The sequence below is a fragment of the Toxoplasma gondii genome, chromosome III (genome assembly GCF_000006565.2).
Source record: "Toxoplasma gondii ME49 chromosome III, whole genome shotgun sequence".
Taxonomy (NCBI): domain Eukaryota; phylum Apicomplexa; class Conoidasida; order Eucoccidiorida; family Sarcocystidae; genus Toxoplasma; species Toxoplasma gondii.
Window position 1 is genome coordinate 1026352 of NC_031470.1, and position 16828 is coordinate 1043179.

Below are 16828 nucleotides of genomic sequence, written 5' to 3' on the forward strand. Positions count from 1 at the left end.
GGCTAGCGTAGCGGCATCTCCTTCGGGGTAATTGTTGAAGAAGTCCTTTAGTATGTCACGAAGGTTCCAGAGTCTGGCAAAATGACCTCAGACCCTAGCACGTTTCCTCCTACATAAAGCAAACTATCGCCGCTCATCTCGGCTGGAGAGAAAATGGGAGACCAAGCTACTTTTCGTGGGGTTTCTGGAGTTCGTAGAGCTGTTTCTCGCTTTAGCTTCCTTAGCAAAGCAACCGGGTTGTGTGATCCCGGGCAGCTCTACAGAGAGTCACCTGTAGAGCAAATGCGTTCTGCGTTCGAATCTTGATCATCAGCACAGGTGGAAAAACGCCAAGTCAAGAGGGCGTCACCGACCAGCAGAGCCCAACGGTCGAAGGGTGAATAACAAAGCTCAAGGTAAGAGCGTTGTCTTCAATCCGCCGGTGGACTGCACAGCAAAGAAATACGGCGCGAGCTACCGTTCCCTTGTCGAGAAGTTAGTAAAAACAGGGTGTGAGACGTTCCAAGAAAAACGGGACAAAATACATGACGAATGTCAGCCGACGGACCACTCCGTTGCCACGGGGAGAAAACTACGTTTCCCTGACTGCCCCCCCGGGCATTTAAGAACCAGAGACCTCTTGACAACATACCACATGGAAAAACAGCGATCGACGCCCTCAGGGGTCTGTATACAGCCGCGGACTGCCGTGGATACTTTTCTGTAGCATCAAGCAGTTAGCTGTTCGTGTATGCTAGTATACAGTGCATTCTGATCGGCGGAAGATGACACTATAACATATGGAGGAATATATAAGGGACGACGGACATCCCATGCATACGCATCAATACAGCAATTTCATTCTGTCGCGCTAGAGCAGAAACCTCGCCATTTGGTGGCGGGTGCACAGTGACATGCCCTGGGTTTTTTTAACGCATTATGGGCCTCTGAGTGACACGCTTTAAGCAGTGTGGCCGCCGTGTAACTAAAATTACAGGGGCCTCCACAGCCACCCTTGTGTAGACTTTCGAACATCCACGACATTATCTGCTCAACATCCATCCAGATCCAAGTAGCTTCACAGTTCATACTTTGCTTTCGCTTCCCTCCATACACAGTCTAATAGACGCGCCAAGATTACCTTTCAGTTTCCGTGGACATCCCCCGAACCCCGGTTGGCCCTCTTGTGGTATTTTTTACCTTCTCCAACTGCAATGCTCCTCTGCATCTTACACATCAGTTACCACGAAGAACTCCTGCGTTCACGAAGAGGCACCTCTACGGCGCTGCCTGTGAAATGCGTTGCCTAGCATGGTCCTCATGTCTCTCTCAACCGGACTGCAAACGGCGGCACCTTCATGCCGGCGTATCATCGCTCTTCATTTCCTTTACTATGACGCTCGAAACACCGTACTTCAGCATATAAAGGAAGGCGCTTCCGGACTAGGTTGAGACCCTTCGTTCTCGTCTACAAATGACAAGAAAAATCTGCAGCGTTCCGTTTTTCCAAACGAGCCGATATCGCTGCATTTCATTCTGGAATCCTGTGTATCCCTGGGAAACGACCACATATCAGTCCCTTCCTTCCGCCTGTCATCCCCCTTTACATGCCAAAAGAAATCGAGTGCGTTCCGCTGCCCCCACGCTCTCACATTCGCCCTGTGTGCAACAAAGAATGTGCATGTATAAAAACACGGCTGCCCTTTTCAACCCCTTTTCCCTCCTCCCAAACTTCTCACGTGTCACGTTCCGACACGACTTTCCTCCTGAGCCAGAATGGGCGCCGTTCTGACTTGTCGCGGTTGTCCTCGCGGGAAGCCCCCCAACCGCGGCCTGAACCCTCACCACTTCTCCGGCCGAGCATGAAGCCAAAAAGCACGCCTCCAGCTGCACTGCCTGCAGGACAGTTCTGAGTCTCGTTCAAGTCCTTAGCGTGACTCGAATCCCTTCCTTGTGTGTCGGCTGCTTCGTCCGCGTTGCGGCGAGGCAAAGCCGGAGTTGCGTAGACACCGGAGGGTGGGGGGTTGCGCAAGGCTGCCGGAGCGAACTGCTGGCGGAGGTGCTTCAAGGCAGGCTCCCCTGGACTTTGTTTCGGGTCTTCGTCCTGCTTTCCTTGATTCTGGCCATGAGAGCTGGACCGCAACCGCGTCACGAGGGACTTAAATGAGGAGCGGGACCCCAGGGCCTTTGCCCCCCTTAGGCGCTGAAGCGTCGTCATGCGCCGCGCCTCGGAGCTGTCGGCCTTCTTGTCTACTTGCATGGATTCCGTCGAGGGTCCGTCGCACGTTTGGTTCCAGTCGAAGGCCACCGGTGCAGGCTCAGGCCATTCCTCGCCCTCACGTGCCGCCTTCTGGGCCTCCTCTTCCTCTTCCTTGAGGCGAAGAATCTCCTCAATCACGGCCGCAAATCGGACACACAGACGGAGGTTCTTTCGAGACGGATCACGCCCAGCTATCGCAGACGCCGGGGCACTATGCGTCTTGAGAGGCGGCGGCTCGTCCTGAATGCAGTTCGTGTCTGGCAATGAAACAGCGCAGGTCTCAGGCTCTACGAGGCTCACAGCCCTCTCAGGGGTCACTGGAAACACCTCGTCGCTAGACCCATCGGAAGCCTGGAACTCGCAGGACGACAAGGAAGCCGAGACGCCAGTCCCGAAGATTGGCACCCGTCGCGCAGGAGACTCGAACGCAGACAGCGACTGGGAAGGCGCAACAGTCCCTCGCTTTTGCCTCTGATTGGTGAAGCCGGAGGGCAGCCAAGCCTTTTTCCCCGAGGTGACAGCATCCGTCGATTCTTTTGGCGCGAACGGAGAGCCCCCTTGGTCACCGTCGCTCTCGAAACAGGCTTCGATGCAACAGATTTTGACTGACTCTTCACCCGAGTCTCCCGGGATGACCTCCAGCAGCTCCGAGCCTTCCTTGTCAGAGTCGAGTGCCAAGGATGCCACTTCCTCACAGAGTTGGTCGCCTTGGAGACTCTGGCTGGAGGTGGAGGAAGGCAGGCGCAGGCTGCTGAAAAGACCGTGTCTCGCTTCGACTCGAAAATACCGGTCCGGGTACTTCGGCTCTACCGTCGCCTCGCTGTCGCACCGCATGCACGAAGAAGACAAGGGCGCATCTACGCTGTCCTGCTTGAAGGCTTCTTCCTGGGATACCCTGACGAAGGCGACAGTTGCGGAGACGAAAACTGTGCATCTCCGCTTGCAGACACAAGCAAAAGGGCATCTCGAAACGGCCCACAGAGGCGCCGCGCCGCCTGTGGCCGAGTCGTCACACGAGCGCCTAACACTTCTTCCATATTTTCCGTCTTCCATGACAAACTCGACCTGTGCCGGAGGAGGCACTACAAGACAAGGTTCATATCGGAACGAATGCTGAGGCAGCAAGTGACAGAAGTCTTCTTCTGCCTCGTCTCCTGGTCCGCCCGAGTTGGCCGGCAGCCGAGCAAGACATGGAAAAGATGCCCCGTGAGAAGCTTCGTATCCGAATGCAGGACGGTATCGATACGGGATCGAGGCGTCTGAGTCCTTGTTCTCGCCTTGTCGACCTTCCGCCTCGCTTCTGGCATATTCGGTGAGGCCTCCCTGCCCGGCGTCGGAGAGTGGCGTCTCGCTTTCTGCCCCGGCATGGTTTGACTTTGAGGAAGCATCGAGGCTGTCATCCCCCGACCTCAGATTTCTTCGTCGAGTTGAGAGCCTTGCTCTGTTCTCCCTCCCCCCACGGGGCTCGTTTCGCACGTTCTTGGCATGTATGGTGGGTCGCGCCTCACTTTCGGTACCTTGCGCAAGGCGTGTCTCCATCCTCTTCAACTCGTTGCGCAGCTTTTCGAGGTGCTTCTCCCGAGCTTCGAGTTCTGCCAGCTCTCGTCTTAGTTCTGCCCGCTCCTCCTCGTCCAGCATCGACTTCAAGCCCTCGGCCTGAGGGGGTCCTCGCCCCAGCCCCTGGTGCCGGCCTTCGTCCTCTCCCACGCTCCAGGAAGACTGGCGGCTCCCAGCGAGAAGTGCAGGAAGCGACGGCGACGAGGGCAGGTGGAGAAGTGGCGACTGAAGGGTGCGGTGACGCTGGAGGCGCACGGAAAGGTCTGGAGGACGACTCGCTTCATAGTCGATTTGAGAGTTTTGATGCGTTAAGCCTGCCGGCGACGTTTCGCTCCTCAGAACGTGCCTCGACTCGCGGTGGCGATGGTGGTGCTTCAAGTCCAGACTGTGTCTGAAGCCGCTGCTGCCCTGGTGTGCCAGCTCCGTCGACCCTTTCTTTCGAGATCGAACCCGGCGGACAGCTTCCTCCTCAGTGCTTCGGCGGTGTCCGGAGCCCCGCGGACGCACAGATCTCTCCTTTTCTTCCTCAGCTGCCGTCGCCTTCGCTGCGCCGGCACTGCTGATGAGCCGCCCGTCGTGGACTGCGACGACACTCGACTGGCGCCTGCTGACGCCCCTCCCGAGACCCGCCTCGTCTCGCGTGCGACCGCGGCGCCGCTCCGCTGCATATGAATGGGACCTTCTCTTGCGGAACCCCTCCCTCGCTTCCGCTTGTTCAGTTCGCTTCCTCGAAGCTTGCGCTTGCTCCGGTTCTCGCGCACGAGACGCCTTCCCGCCCAGGCTTCTGTGACGAGTAGGGGATGTCGCGCGGACGTGGCGAGAGCCTGCGGGGCCCCCTCCCTGAAGTGTTGAAGGGTCGGCATCGTTCGTGGAGCGTCTGTGGGTTTCACGGCGAGGACGAGCTTCATCTTCTGAAAGGAGGAACTCAGAGGCGAAGATCTCGAGCTCGCGCTTCGCATTTGCGTCGCGCTTCTCTTGGGCGGTTGTCCGCAAAGCCTGGCCGCCGATCTGCGTCCAGAGGCGCTCCGAGGAAGCCTCCCCGTCCGAAGCCTCCCCAAACGAAAAAAGATCCGACGACCTGCGGGCCTTAGGCGGTGGCATCTGGGGCTCCGAAAAGTGGTGGCTTGACCGGACTGGCGCCGCGCTGGCGCGACGTGCGACACCCGCAGGAGCCGCCTTAGTTCCGGGCGCCTTAAAGTCCGCAGCTGCCGCCCCCAAAGATGAGTTAGGCGACGTCTCCGGGCCAGCCGGCGTCTGGTGAGACGCACTCGAGCCGAAACGTCGGTTCGCCCCTAAAGTAGCTTCCTTGCTTTTGGTCTTCGCCCGCTTCGCTCCCCCAGCTGCTGAGCCAAGAGAGGCTGCATGAGAAGAGGCAGATGGGGCGCCACTGAATGTTGGAGGGGGAATCTTTGGGTCGTGCGGAGTCGGGTTTTTGCGTGGTTTAGGAGAGATACTCCGAGAAGAAAGTGAGTGGCACGAGAGGAGGGACGCGGTGTCTGAATCGAGAGAGAGAACCGAGGAGAGAGGTGGGTCGCCACCTCCGCTCACGTGTTCGTCTTCGGGCTCAGAGGCCCGAAAGGAATAGCAGGCGAGCACGTCGATGGGGCCTTCGTCTCGGCTTTCCTCGCCACCGCGTGTCTCTCTGTTCCCCGCGGGGGGTTTCGTACCCGAGCTCGGAACACTTCGCTCCGATGCTCCCACCGCCGAAGCGGCAGACCCCCCAGGGACGCTCGCCGCCACGGAGGGCGACACGGAGCTTTTGGACGACGCCGAGTTCCTCCGCCTCGAAAACGTCGACGAAAGGCTCCCGAAAAGTCTTCCGAAGCCCAGGCTGCTAGAGGACCGGGAGACTGAGAAGACGCCTTGATGAGCTGAAGCCGCGGATGACTCCGTCTCCTTCGGCCCAGAAGGGCCCCCCATGTCGGCTGAGCTGCGACCCCCGTCCGTCCAAGGAGGACTCTTCGGAGGAAGCGGTGGGGCGCGTTTGGAGCCCTGACCACCCCCGACTGGGTCCGTTGCCAATGAGGGTGAGGAGGAGACGGATACCTCAGAGGACCTGTGCTGCTTCAACACCACGCGATTCAAGGGCTTCGCCTGCGGGTCCCCGTCGCCAGTCTGAGACGCTGGGGCATGTGCAGACGCAACAGGAGGCTGCGCATCCCTGCTCAAGCTCCCTGAAGACGAATAGAGCCCGTGGGCAGGCGCCTCCTCAGGCCTTGGAGGCGCCGTGGAGGGCGGAAGCGGACTGCTCGCCTCTTCAGAGAGCCCCGGAGAAAGAAGCGAAGAAGACAACGAGAGCGCCCGGAGACGTGACGCCGGAGAAGACAGCGAAGGGTCGCTCGGAGGAAAACGCGAAATGGGGGAACTTGCAGATGCAAACAGACGCGTCGGAGAAGACGAAAGCGAGCTGCTCCGCTCCGTCGACGCGCGCCGTGCAAACGTTGCCTACAGCAGAGAACAGGGATAAGGGGCCCAACAAGGACAACAGGAACACGAAATAACGTCGACGGCGACAGAGAGGACGCACAGACAGAACTCAGGGAAGTGCGGTGGGAACAAGGAGGAATCCGCAGAGTAAGGAAGCGGGTAACCGGAGAAGACTCGGTGGGGTGACCAACTTCCAGAGAGGTAGAGATTGTGTCTTCTTCACTTCAGCACTCAAAGGTTCCTTCTATGCAACTACGCAGGGCCGATGCCCAGAACTTCTAATCTGTCTTCTTCCGTCATATCCGATGTTCTTCGCCTCCTCTCCGTACCTGTTGTCTCTCTTCAACAACGACTTCCGTGCCTTGTCTGTCAAGATAGACACGGCGCATGCGCGCTTCGCTCGAATGCACGAAGAGGTGGGACGCGTGGCCTGTCTGCTCACTGTCTTCACTCCGTATCACGTTTGATGCCTCCGAAAAGGAACTTTTCCCTTGCCACCTTGTGCTCGCCTCGCGCGGCCGACCGCCTGGCCTCCCAAAACTCTGCAGGTCTCTCGACAGGAACCGGTGGAGCTCGCTGTCTCTCCTGCTCGTCCTTTTCTCCACAGGCTCCTCCTTCCTCTGCTCGGGAAGCAGCGAGTTGGTGTTGATTATCGAGGGGCGTCGAACCCACGCGAAGAGGGAACGCGACCGCGTCTTTTTCTGGAAAGAGACACTTTTCGTCTGGCGCCGGGAGTCTTGCTCTCGGTCCGCAGGCAGAGTTGTCCCTCTACCCAGAATTCCCAGACCAGCGAGGCTGGTTCTTCCTCGCGTAACCGGCTCTGCCTTCGGCGCAGGCGGCTCGAGCGGCGCGTTTCTTTCCAAACTTCGCCCCGGTCGCTCGGCGAAGTCCTGCGAGGCTTCCAGAGTGTTTCTGCGAGTCCAAAGGCTACGCACCGGAGCCGCGACAGCCACGCTGGAGCCCGAGCGCCCGAACGGGGCCTTGGGTTTCAGAGGAATGCTCGACGTCAGGCGTGCAGGCCCCGCAATGCCCGGAGCCGTCCGAATCGCCCCCGCAGCGGCGCCGCCCACAGGCAGGGCTGCCCCTAGGCTTACACTCCGGGGGTGGGAATCAGCCGGCGCGCTGGGCAATCGGAAGCGTCCGCGTCTGGGTTCCACTCCTGCCTGCTTACCAGGCGAGCTAGGGGCAGACTCGCGACCCCCGAAGGGAGACTTGCTTGTGACTGGTGAAGTCGATGAAGCTCGCCCGAGCGGTGATCGAAACGTGGAATGGCGCCACGCTGGAGGGGGCGAAGACGTGCCAACTGGAGAAGAAGGCAAGGACGGAAGATCAGAAGGGTCCGGGCGCGAGAGGGACGGATGCGGGGAAGGGGAGGCGGAGACTCGGCGCGAGTAGGGAGAAGTGGGGACGAAGGTCGAGTGGAACTGCGAAGGCGAGACGGCGTCGGTGGTGGGCGTCGAAGGGTGAGGGGAAGGCTTGCGGAGACCAAAGGTGAGGAGCCTCGACAGCCTTCCCATACTCGAGACAGAGAGAAACACATGCGCTGCATCTCATACGCCTCAGCTCCATCCCTTCTTCGCAAACGAAGATGAGGAACCTGGAGAACAGCGGGAGAAAAGCTTTCGACAAAAACGCCTTGAGAGTAATGCACTGGACGCCGACAGAGGGACCTGGGCCAGGCACAGCAGATCAGATGCCGAAGACGCTTCCAGTTGGAGACAACGCGAGTTCCCTCAGAGTGAACGAGTGACGAGCAAGCCAAGTGGCCCGCAGAAAAGCGAAAGACGCAAAGGAAATGACGGCGGCGGAGCGTCGCGTCCTTCCCTATGTTTTCGAAAGCCTACCCTCACAGAAAAACTCTTCCTCCTCCTGCAATCGTGAAAACTGCGCTCAGGCGCGGCTCTTCCGCGCTACGCCAGCCACGCTTGACATTTGATTCCAGGTGCTGTCGTCGCTTCCTGTCGCCGCAATCCCAGAAGTTCTCCATACGGGGAAAGGCGCATGCCAGCACATTTCTTTGGTCTAGAAACATGCTTCTCCAAGCAGAACCGACGACATTGGGCAGTTTAAACAAACGCATTCACAAGTGAAAAGGCTTCCATGACGAATAACCATGCTGGAAGGAGTACCGGATGAGTTTGCCGGCGGGCCGCGGTGGCGTTTGTCAGAATGGAATGGGAACAGTTAAAGCTACGACGAGGAAAGAAAAATAGAGACAAATATCTAGAGCGAAAGTGTTGCTTCCGAATTGTGAGGGACGAAAACCCTGAAACGTTGTCCATTCGTCCGGCCATGTAAATGGAGTGCAGCGTCCTAGCGAAAAAAAACAGTGGCGACGATAGAACTAAGAGAAGCATCCACTTGGCTGCGCCATATGGCATACACTAGAAAATCAGGAACGGTGAGAGGACCGCTGTTTTGTCCGTTCTTTGGACGCTCTTGGTAAGGTGTGGGAGTATGGACCTCTACGCTAAACATGGAGTTCCGAGCATCGACTTGCTTGCGCACGTAAACAGTGGATTTTACTTGAATCACCGCAGCATCTGCCAGTCTCTTCACTTGGTCGTGTGAATGCCGGAAGTCCTTATCCAGCGTGCTATCTCTGGCGTACTGCAAGATGTCCCGTGACCTCGAGACGAGAGCTAGATCTCAGTGCCGGGAAAACGCGTCGGAGACGAGAAATGCACGGCGCCACACAAGTAGAAGAGTAAGAGAAAATGAGTAGGTGGAAAGAAAAGGGGCGAAGCGTGCGAGCCTAAAAGCCGAAACTTTTCCGAGAAGCTAGAGAGAAAACAGGCACAATGGATCTGGGGCAACAGCTCGCTGAACGGTCGATGCCTCAAAGGCTCTCGGGCGAAATTGGTGGAAGAAAGGGCGTTAAACGAAGAGGCAAACACACGCGTTATGGTAGCATGAAAGCGCGGATGTTTCAACAGACAAGGAAGCTTCTAGCGGAGAGTGAAAGGTAACGTTCTTCGGTAGCCAGACCGCTGGAAAAATAAAGGCATTGCTGCGTCCAGAACCGTCCAGGTTCTCGGACGCTCATTCCCTCAGGACGCGTTCCCTCCTCATATTACGGACCAGAAAAAGGATCGCAAAAAGCTCAAACCTACGCTTCCGTTTACCAACCTGCAGGCCCAAAAGAAGACGCACAAAACTGAAAAAAATCCCGCTAAAACGCAAACACGTTTCCTGCGTGGAACCAAGTACAGCTCATTCACTGAGGACGGGCTAACCCAGTCTTTTTCCGTCGCATGCGATGTTCAAGCCACTGGAATCGACACAGTTACAGGTTTTACCAGTTTTTTAGAGCAAGTTGTAAACACACTCTGTGTAGCAGTTGAGTAATAAGTAGTGAAGCCTCCTGATTAGGGGGAACTTGAATTAATTTGCTTTTTCGTTTCATCGGGGACATGCTCTCTTTGCAGTCTTCGAGCCTACCGTCACAATAAAATCTCTCGCCAAAAGTCATTGGCGCACGACCGAGCGCTGCGTGTATCGACGCCATTCTCCTCCCATACACAAGTCAAACAGGAAAAAGCGATGCGGGACATCCGATGTCTGGGATTATCTATTCAAACTTGTGTCTCTCCACGCGTGCAAATCGAGTCCTTTTGTTCCTCTAGTACTGAGGCGTTGTCTCCCTTCTACCCAGGTTCTTAGTTCTCGCAAGTCCCACTTTGAAATCCGTCGTTTTTCTGCAAGCCTTCCGTTTGCCGTCCACTGCTTTACGTCTCCCGTCGCCCCTCTATTCCCGGCTTCTCATGCCTTCGTGGTTGGGAAGGCACTACCTACTCGCTTCGCGACTTGTATCGAGTTCCGCTTGTCTCTTCACCGTTTGTCTTGGTCGCGCGTCTCTGTCATAACGTGCATAGGGAGCTCGCCTGTTGGCGAAGCAATCGTTTTACCAAGGCGCAGATCAGTTGCTTGCGAGGGGTCGCGATGGCGGCTCCTCGAGGACTTCCGATCAGCGCTGCGACGTTGATGGAAGGAGTCTGTCGAGCTGCAGGTCTGGAAATGCGAAGCAGTGAACTGGATCAGAAGTCGCTTGGCTACTTTCTTGTAGACATTCGTACGCGAGGAGCTGTTGCCGCTCAGCAGCGCTACCTCGCTTTGCAAGGAGAATATGCACTTGCCTATGACCAATATCTGCAGGCTCAGGTAAACGAGGAACTTGATGAAGACTTGCTCCTACCCATGATGTGAGGGATTCCAAAGCGCTGGAGGTCTAAAGGTTGTGTCATCTCCATCACCATATTCAAAGGTAACTTCAGAAGAAGGCCGGTGCATGCTCGCGGATTCATTCCGTCTCCCCTTCGTCGGCGTTTCTTCGTTGAACGTGTCTGAGGATGTGGACGAAACTCTCGAGCTGTGGCGACGAAGGCGATACAAACGTCTGCGATTCATTTCTAGGGTCTTTCCCCAGCGGGCCTCGTGCACCGCGTGTTTGCCATTTTTCCTGCGTGGTGTGGAAACACTCTCAGGCAGCTTTGCAGCCGCGTCAAGAGGCTGCCGAGAAGCTCTTGGGGCAGGTGGACGACCAGCTGAGGAAAGCGATGGAGCAAGCAGCAAAATATCGCCTCGAGAGCGAGAAGAAAAGGTACCAGCGAGCTCAGGAACAAGATGAATTCGTAGCCAGCACCTCGGACCCCAAGTATTACGCTATCATGCAAGGTAAATCACGAGGAAAAGTGGGGTAGAACAGAGCATGCGTCGACCGATATTCTATTCCATAGTTACAAAGGTGTTTGATGAATATGTGTCTTCATACGTGTTCGTTTGAAGCCCGTCTCTGCGTGCGTATCATGCACACGAGGATGTGTAGAGCTTTGCAGCGGCCAGCAGGTGCAGCACGCGTCAGAGGCGCGTGCGTGCTGAACTGCATGGTCTCAGCTCTGCGAGTCTCTTTGTGGAGAGCCTCGCATTCCCATTTTCATTTTTTCGATGATGTCTTCACTTGCCTTCCAAACACGCCTCCTTCAGGCCTCAACGATACGCACCGGTCATGGGTCGACAAAATTGTTTTCCCCTTCTACTGCTTCAAGGCACAACTGGAGGAGTGTGAGAATGCGCTTTGGGTGAAACACACAGCCATCGCAACTGCTCAAGTACGACAGTTTCTATTACCGCGCATCTCTTAACAGGCTGAACACGCCTGTGACCATTCTCGCTCATACGAAGGCAGAGATACAAGCATACACACTATCGTATGTGTGTTACGGTATATATATATATAATATTTGCATACATATGAACGTGTATTCTGCTTTACTCAGAGCGCAATTGTAGTCTTGCGAGCGTCGAGGGTGCATTCGAAACGTCGCGCGTATATGCCTGAGATATGTCAGATAGGTTTACCACTTTGGGCTCCGTGGAGGGTCCTGTTCAGTTCCACCGACGTACCGGTTCGTTCTATTCCGCGGATGTATCCTTGTGCTAAAAAGGAATAGATGGCTTCTAGCGCATTCAACGTTGTGTATGGATGCATCTGTTAAATAGCATGGACAGTTGAATGTTATTTTTGCGTTTGCGGTGGTGGACACGAGCGTGAAGAAGCAGTACTGGGATGCGAACACGGAAGTTGATGACATCGCACAGAAGAGCTGGAAGAAGCCGGATGTAACGTCGGAGAAACAGAGAGTTTATGGCGAGTCTGAGACGCGGTAGTGCGTTTGCTAGGAAGGTCAGAATCTTGTTTGTCCTGGCTTTTCAGAAAGTATGTCGGGGCTGGGAGTTTGCGTGGTTGTTCTGCGTTTCGCATTCCCAATCACTGCCTGCCGTCTGTCTTTACATAGAAGGGCGCGCCTCTCTGTAATGCCTGCAGCAAGTTAACGCGTTGTGGACCTACGAGTGCCAGGCGGTGCAGATGCAGCTGGAAATGATAAAAGACGAAGCGGAACACGAAGCTCTCGGAGTGAGTTCTCGATTCTGCTGTTCAGCGCCTGGATATTTGCGGGGAGCAGACACGGGAGTATGTGTGGAAGGGTTGAGTGACGAGCTTGGTCGCAGTGAATGTCAGTGAACTGTATCCGCTGAACTACTTGGGTCTGGTATGTTTCAGTAGTGACAGTATATGTGAAAGTGAGCACGGCTTCAAGGGGAACCACCGGGGGCAGATTTGTTTTTAGTGAGTTGCCAAAGCCTCTCTCGCTCTATGTTCGTATGGCTATGTCTGTGAAAAGGCCGAAGCTCACGAGCGGTTCCTCCAGCATCGACTCCAAGAGATTCGCGCGAAAAACAAGGAAAGGAAGAAGAAACTAAGGGAGGAAAAGTTTCGCAGAAAGCCGGATGACCATGCGGCGTCTACCTCTGGACCCTATGAAGCCGTAAGTACCCTTCATTCGACAAGCTTGTAGCTGGCGTATTTCGAGTGGATATGACGCGAAGGCGAGGCATAGCCTGGAACTAGAGGTTATCGCTCCGAAGGGAAGGTGGACGTGACCCACCTTCACACGCTATTGAATACGCTGTGTCCCGGACACTTCAGCAACCAGCACCCTCTCCATTCTGAACGGATTGCGGTCATCCTAGGCGCATGCGTGATGAATGCGAACATACATCTTCCATTCCGGTTTGGACTATTCACCCGCCAGATGATTCATTCAAGCGCGTTGTCCTTTATTACTGATGGAGTAGAGTCTCAGTGAAATCAATATGCATACGCATCCGCTTGTGTTTGTCAGAGACTGCGTACACATGTTCATACAGATACGTGTTGCAGGACAAGGAATCTCAGTGATCACATCCGGCAAGTCGTAGCGAGTGCTCGTGCGCTTAGACACATGTGAACTCGGCGCGTTTCTCACTTAAGAATATTTTATATCGGTTTTCCGCAGTTTTGTGGATTTCGTTTGTCTCCAGGAAGAGCCTGGCGTTTCGTTGTCGCGGACCCAAGGTAGCGCGTCGCCGGGCAGTGCACCGAAGGCGAAAACGCGAGCAACGTCCCACGTAAAAAGCATGCGCAGGTCTTCTTCGGCCACCGCAGGAAGTGCTGGGCGTCAATCTGCTGTGCAAAGTAAAACCAAAGTTAACGCTGCAGAGTGGCTATAGAGATTCGGAAAGAGAAATCGTAGCCGAGGGGATAAGACACGCAGGTCATCTCTACGAAGGCAGGTTGAAGAGAGTGCTTCGTTTCTTTCAGGGTTACCGGAAGAAAAGTAGAATCGAGAAAACGGGCGCAGGCTCAACGCCGGCGTCGTCTCCCGTCTTCCGAGGCACGCAGGTGACACATTTCGTCTGTGTTTTGCCCAGATTGTTTTATGGTGAGCAAGATAAGAGGATGAACGTGACTGGTCAGCCTCCCCATGGGCCAGTGCACGCATAGGATCGGTACACATGATTTGCTTTGTTCTCTCTTTTCCTGCATGTGAACGACGACGGCCTCGTATGTTGACGGTTCGAGACGGGAGAGTGCGTCGCCCACGGACTGGAAAGGGAGCGTTTCGAAAGACTTTTTATGTTCCAACGTGTGCGAGTTCTGGCTTGCACAACAGCGTTAACCGATAACACATTCACCGTGGACGTTTCTGGCCTCTTGTCAAAAATGCCGTCTCTTTGTCGGTCGTGTTCTGAGTGTGTCACACTCGGCAAAGGTCAGAGTGTCAGCGGTGATAGGAATGAAGGGAGCACTAGTCATTGCTTGCGGCTAGTTACCTAGTTCAGTTTTTTTAATGGGGGAGCATCTGATGTCGTTAGTTGTCTATGACAGCTAGTGCTATAGGGGTGGTGCAAAAAACCACAGTACACAATTTATAAGCTTTTTCTGAGGAGTGTATACTTCGAGTTGGACCACTGGTTTAATTCTTGAAGGTCTTTGTTTACTGGACCCAAGCTTTATTGTGTTAGCATGGTTTCGAGAACAGTCAGTATATCTATGAGTCTCCTCCACACCTTGTCTTTAATCTGTAGAAAACTACTACACAGATGCTAGTATGATCAGTACCATCGTACTGGGAGTAATCATTTCTCAGACCGAGAGGTCATGTCATTTTCGCGGCCGATTTCAGATACGTGTTTCTGAAAAAGTCCTGTTCGACGAAAGTGCGGCGATTTTGTCCTCCTAATGTCGTTAAAGTCGAGAGGAAGGTGTACCTTGGGAACACAGGGTCACGAGCGAATATGAGCCGTTCATATGGACTGAATCTTAAAACAGCACGCCTTATTGTAGTTGTTGTTAGCGGGTACGCTCACAGTAGTCAGAAACGTTCAGCAACTTGGGGAAACTATCTCTACACACACAGGGTGAAGAGCAAGTTTCCGCGACAGCGTATTTTACACAGCAATTTGCCTGCCCACCTTTTTCTTCGATGCGTTTTCCAGGACGAGACGGAGCGGGGGGGACAGCAGAGCGTTTGCTTAATGTTGCAGAGATGCCTCGGCACACGTGTCGAGTTGTATCTCGGTGAGCAACGAACTTCGACGGGGCAATCCCTGGTTGCCGGAAAGAATTGCAGCGATGCATCGGAATACTAACCTAAATCCCCCAAAGCAATATGCAGAGGAGGCACGTAGATGCATCACCAGCAAACGCCTGAACGTTCGTTTAGTTTACCGATTTCGCGGAAGAGGGACATCATACCCCGCAGGTGCCGGGCAGGACCACAGCTGCCTTGGCTATCAAATCTTCATCTTGTTGTATGTCAGCAAATGCCGCCGTTTCAGACACTCGTGTTTTAGACGCTCTCCATGAACTGTCCGTCGGTACTGAAGTTCCTTGTCCTGGTACGCAGAAGTTGAGTAACGAAGTTGCTCGACCTTCCTTACATGCACATACGCAAATAATGCAATGTATGTGGAAATAGTTGTTGCCTCGCTGTTTCCACGTAATACAGTATGGTTCGTCTGCAAAGCAGAGTGCCTTGAAAGCTAGGCTTTTTTGAGCCGACAGTCAGAACGTGAACAACTCGAGAGCAAACTGGAGCCTACACAAATGTGCTCGTCTCTCACCAAGGAACCGTCCTTTCCACCGTGTATTACGCATGTGGCAATTACGCAGTCTACTTGACTACAGTGATCGTGGACCGGGACATTTGGATATTTGGGGCCTGAGGGGTCCTCCTTATCTTTCACCTTTTCCTTCCTCATGTCAGGGAAGATCTCGATCAAAAACATACCACTGATCCTCTGTCCCACCAAACAATTTTACGAGTGTCAGCGGCAAACCTAGGATCGTCACTTTGCATGTGAGTTTGAAAGGAGTTTTGGACTTGAAAATCCTACTTCCTCCCGTTGACTAAAGTTTTCGGTCCCTGGGTGCGTGGAACCAAGCGGCCGAAAAGGCAAATTCCATCAAAACGGGAACCCGAAGCCACACGACTACTGTTCAATTTTCCTTAAGCATTATCAAGCATTTATCTCCATTCTGTGTTCCTTGCAGTTCTCAGTTAACAGGCTTTGATGGCCCTATTGATCCCTGTTTCGAAGATTCTCAAATCCTCACAACGCCTGATTCAACTTGCATATCCCTTCCCATGTCAATATTGTGTCCCTGTTGCACGCGTTTTGCGTGGTTTCAAAGGCATCCAAGTTCATTTGATTGTCGCCAAATCTTCTATCCCTGTTTTGCTGTCTTTCTCAGCTGCCTTATCGTGAAGTTATGTGCCGGTCACACCTCATGTACAGCTTGTTATCCTCGTGTCTTTACGACGTTCTCTGCTCTTTTATGTGGCCTTTCTTTCAGTCCACATGCATCCATGTCACTCTGCGTCCCGTTTCTCTGCTTGGCATATGACCTCGTCAAACCATCTTGCACCTACTATGACGTGTGGTAAACGTTTGCCCGATGTTCGCTCCATCTTTTGGTCTCCCTGATTAAACGCTATCATGTCACGTTGGCGTCTCTTTTTTAACATTTTCACTTCTATGTCTTCTTGGAGGACAACTTCCATCATCTATTCGAAGTCTGACAGCGCGTAGCGCTTCGTTTCTACATCGGCCAGAGCACGTTATGCTGATTTGAGAATACTGTATATTGCCTCTATGGTACGGCCCATACAAGTGGCTTCGTCCTCTATGGTCATTCAGTCGATTACTTAGTGTTTGCCAGCCGACCTTACATCGGCTGATAACAGTATCGGGCAAACCTTTGACAGCAGAGCAATCTGACTCGGGGAGTATAAGGCAAGAATTCGACATCCTCCATTCTTGGCATGGTATTTTTTCCAGTTGAAAAGGAAAGGGCATTGAGAGGCTGCTGCTGAGCCGACCGCAATGTGAGGTTCTAACTCGGTCTCGGACACATATTAGGATTCGCAGGGCACCCACCGGTCAAGATGGACAGCATAGGGCTTTACGGCGGTTGTTTGTTTTCTTCAAGATCTCCTAATCAACGTTTTCTGCTGCGGTCTTGATCAAAGAAGCAAAGTTCTTTCCTTCATGCAAGTCACCCCTTGGGGGGAGCCTTCGTCATTTCGTCACGTTCTGTACGCCGCTATATGTTCTCTGTGCTACCCTTCGTCACGAGTCATAACAGACAGATTGGCAGTGAAACCCATGGGTTGCGCGACACAATAGGGAAGTGGGAACACTTTGTCAAGGCGTCGGCACTTTGCGGGAAATCTTTTCATTGAACCCATCTTCCAAGCGGTCGAAACATCAAACACTCTG

The 16828-nt window shown here is 54.1% G+C and overlaps 2 protein-coding genes across 2 annotated transcripts; one reads left to right on the forward strand and one right to left on the reverse strand.

Annotated features, from left to right (window-relative positions):
• Window positions 1–218: 218 nt before the first annotated feature.
• Window positions 219–9367, reverse strand: TGME49_253560 (hypothetical protein). Its single transcript, XM_002369371.2, has 2 exons — window positions 6553–9367; window positions 219–6241 (listed from the first exon to the last, which is right to left on the reverse strand). The coding sequence occupies exons 1-2, from the start codon at window positions 7738–7740 to the stop codon at window positions 1715–1717; spliced, it is 5715 nt and encodes a 1904-aa protein (XP_002369412.1). The 5' UTR covers window positions 7741–9367; the 3' UTR covers window positions 219–1714.
• Window positions 9368–9505: 138 nt separating this feature from the next.
• Window positions 9506–14561, forward strand: TGME49_253570 (hypothetical protein). The gene is made up of 7 exons (XM_018781014.1): window positions 9506–10384; window positions 10708–10897; window positions 11207–11331; window positions 12048–12137; window positions 12406–12549; window positions 13085–13485; window positions 14543–14561. The coding sequence occupies exons 1-6, from the start codon at window positions 10166–10168 to the stop codon at window positions 13271–13273; spliced, it is 957 nt and encodes a 318-aa protein (XP_018638177.1). The 5' UTR covers window positions 9506–10165; the 3' UTR covers window positions 13274–13485; window positions 14543–14561.
• Window positions 14562–16828: the final 2267 nt, after the last annotated feature.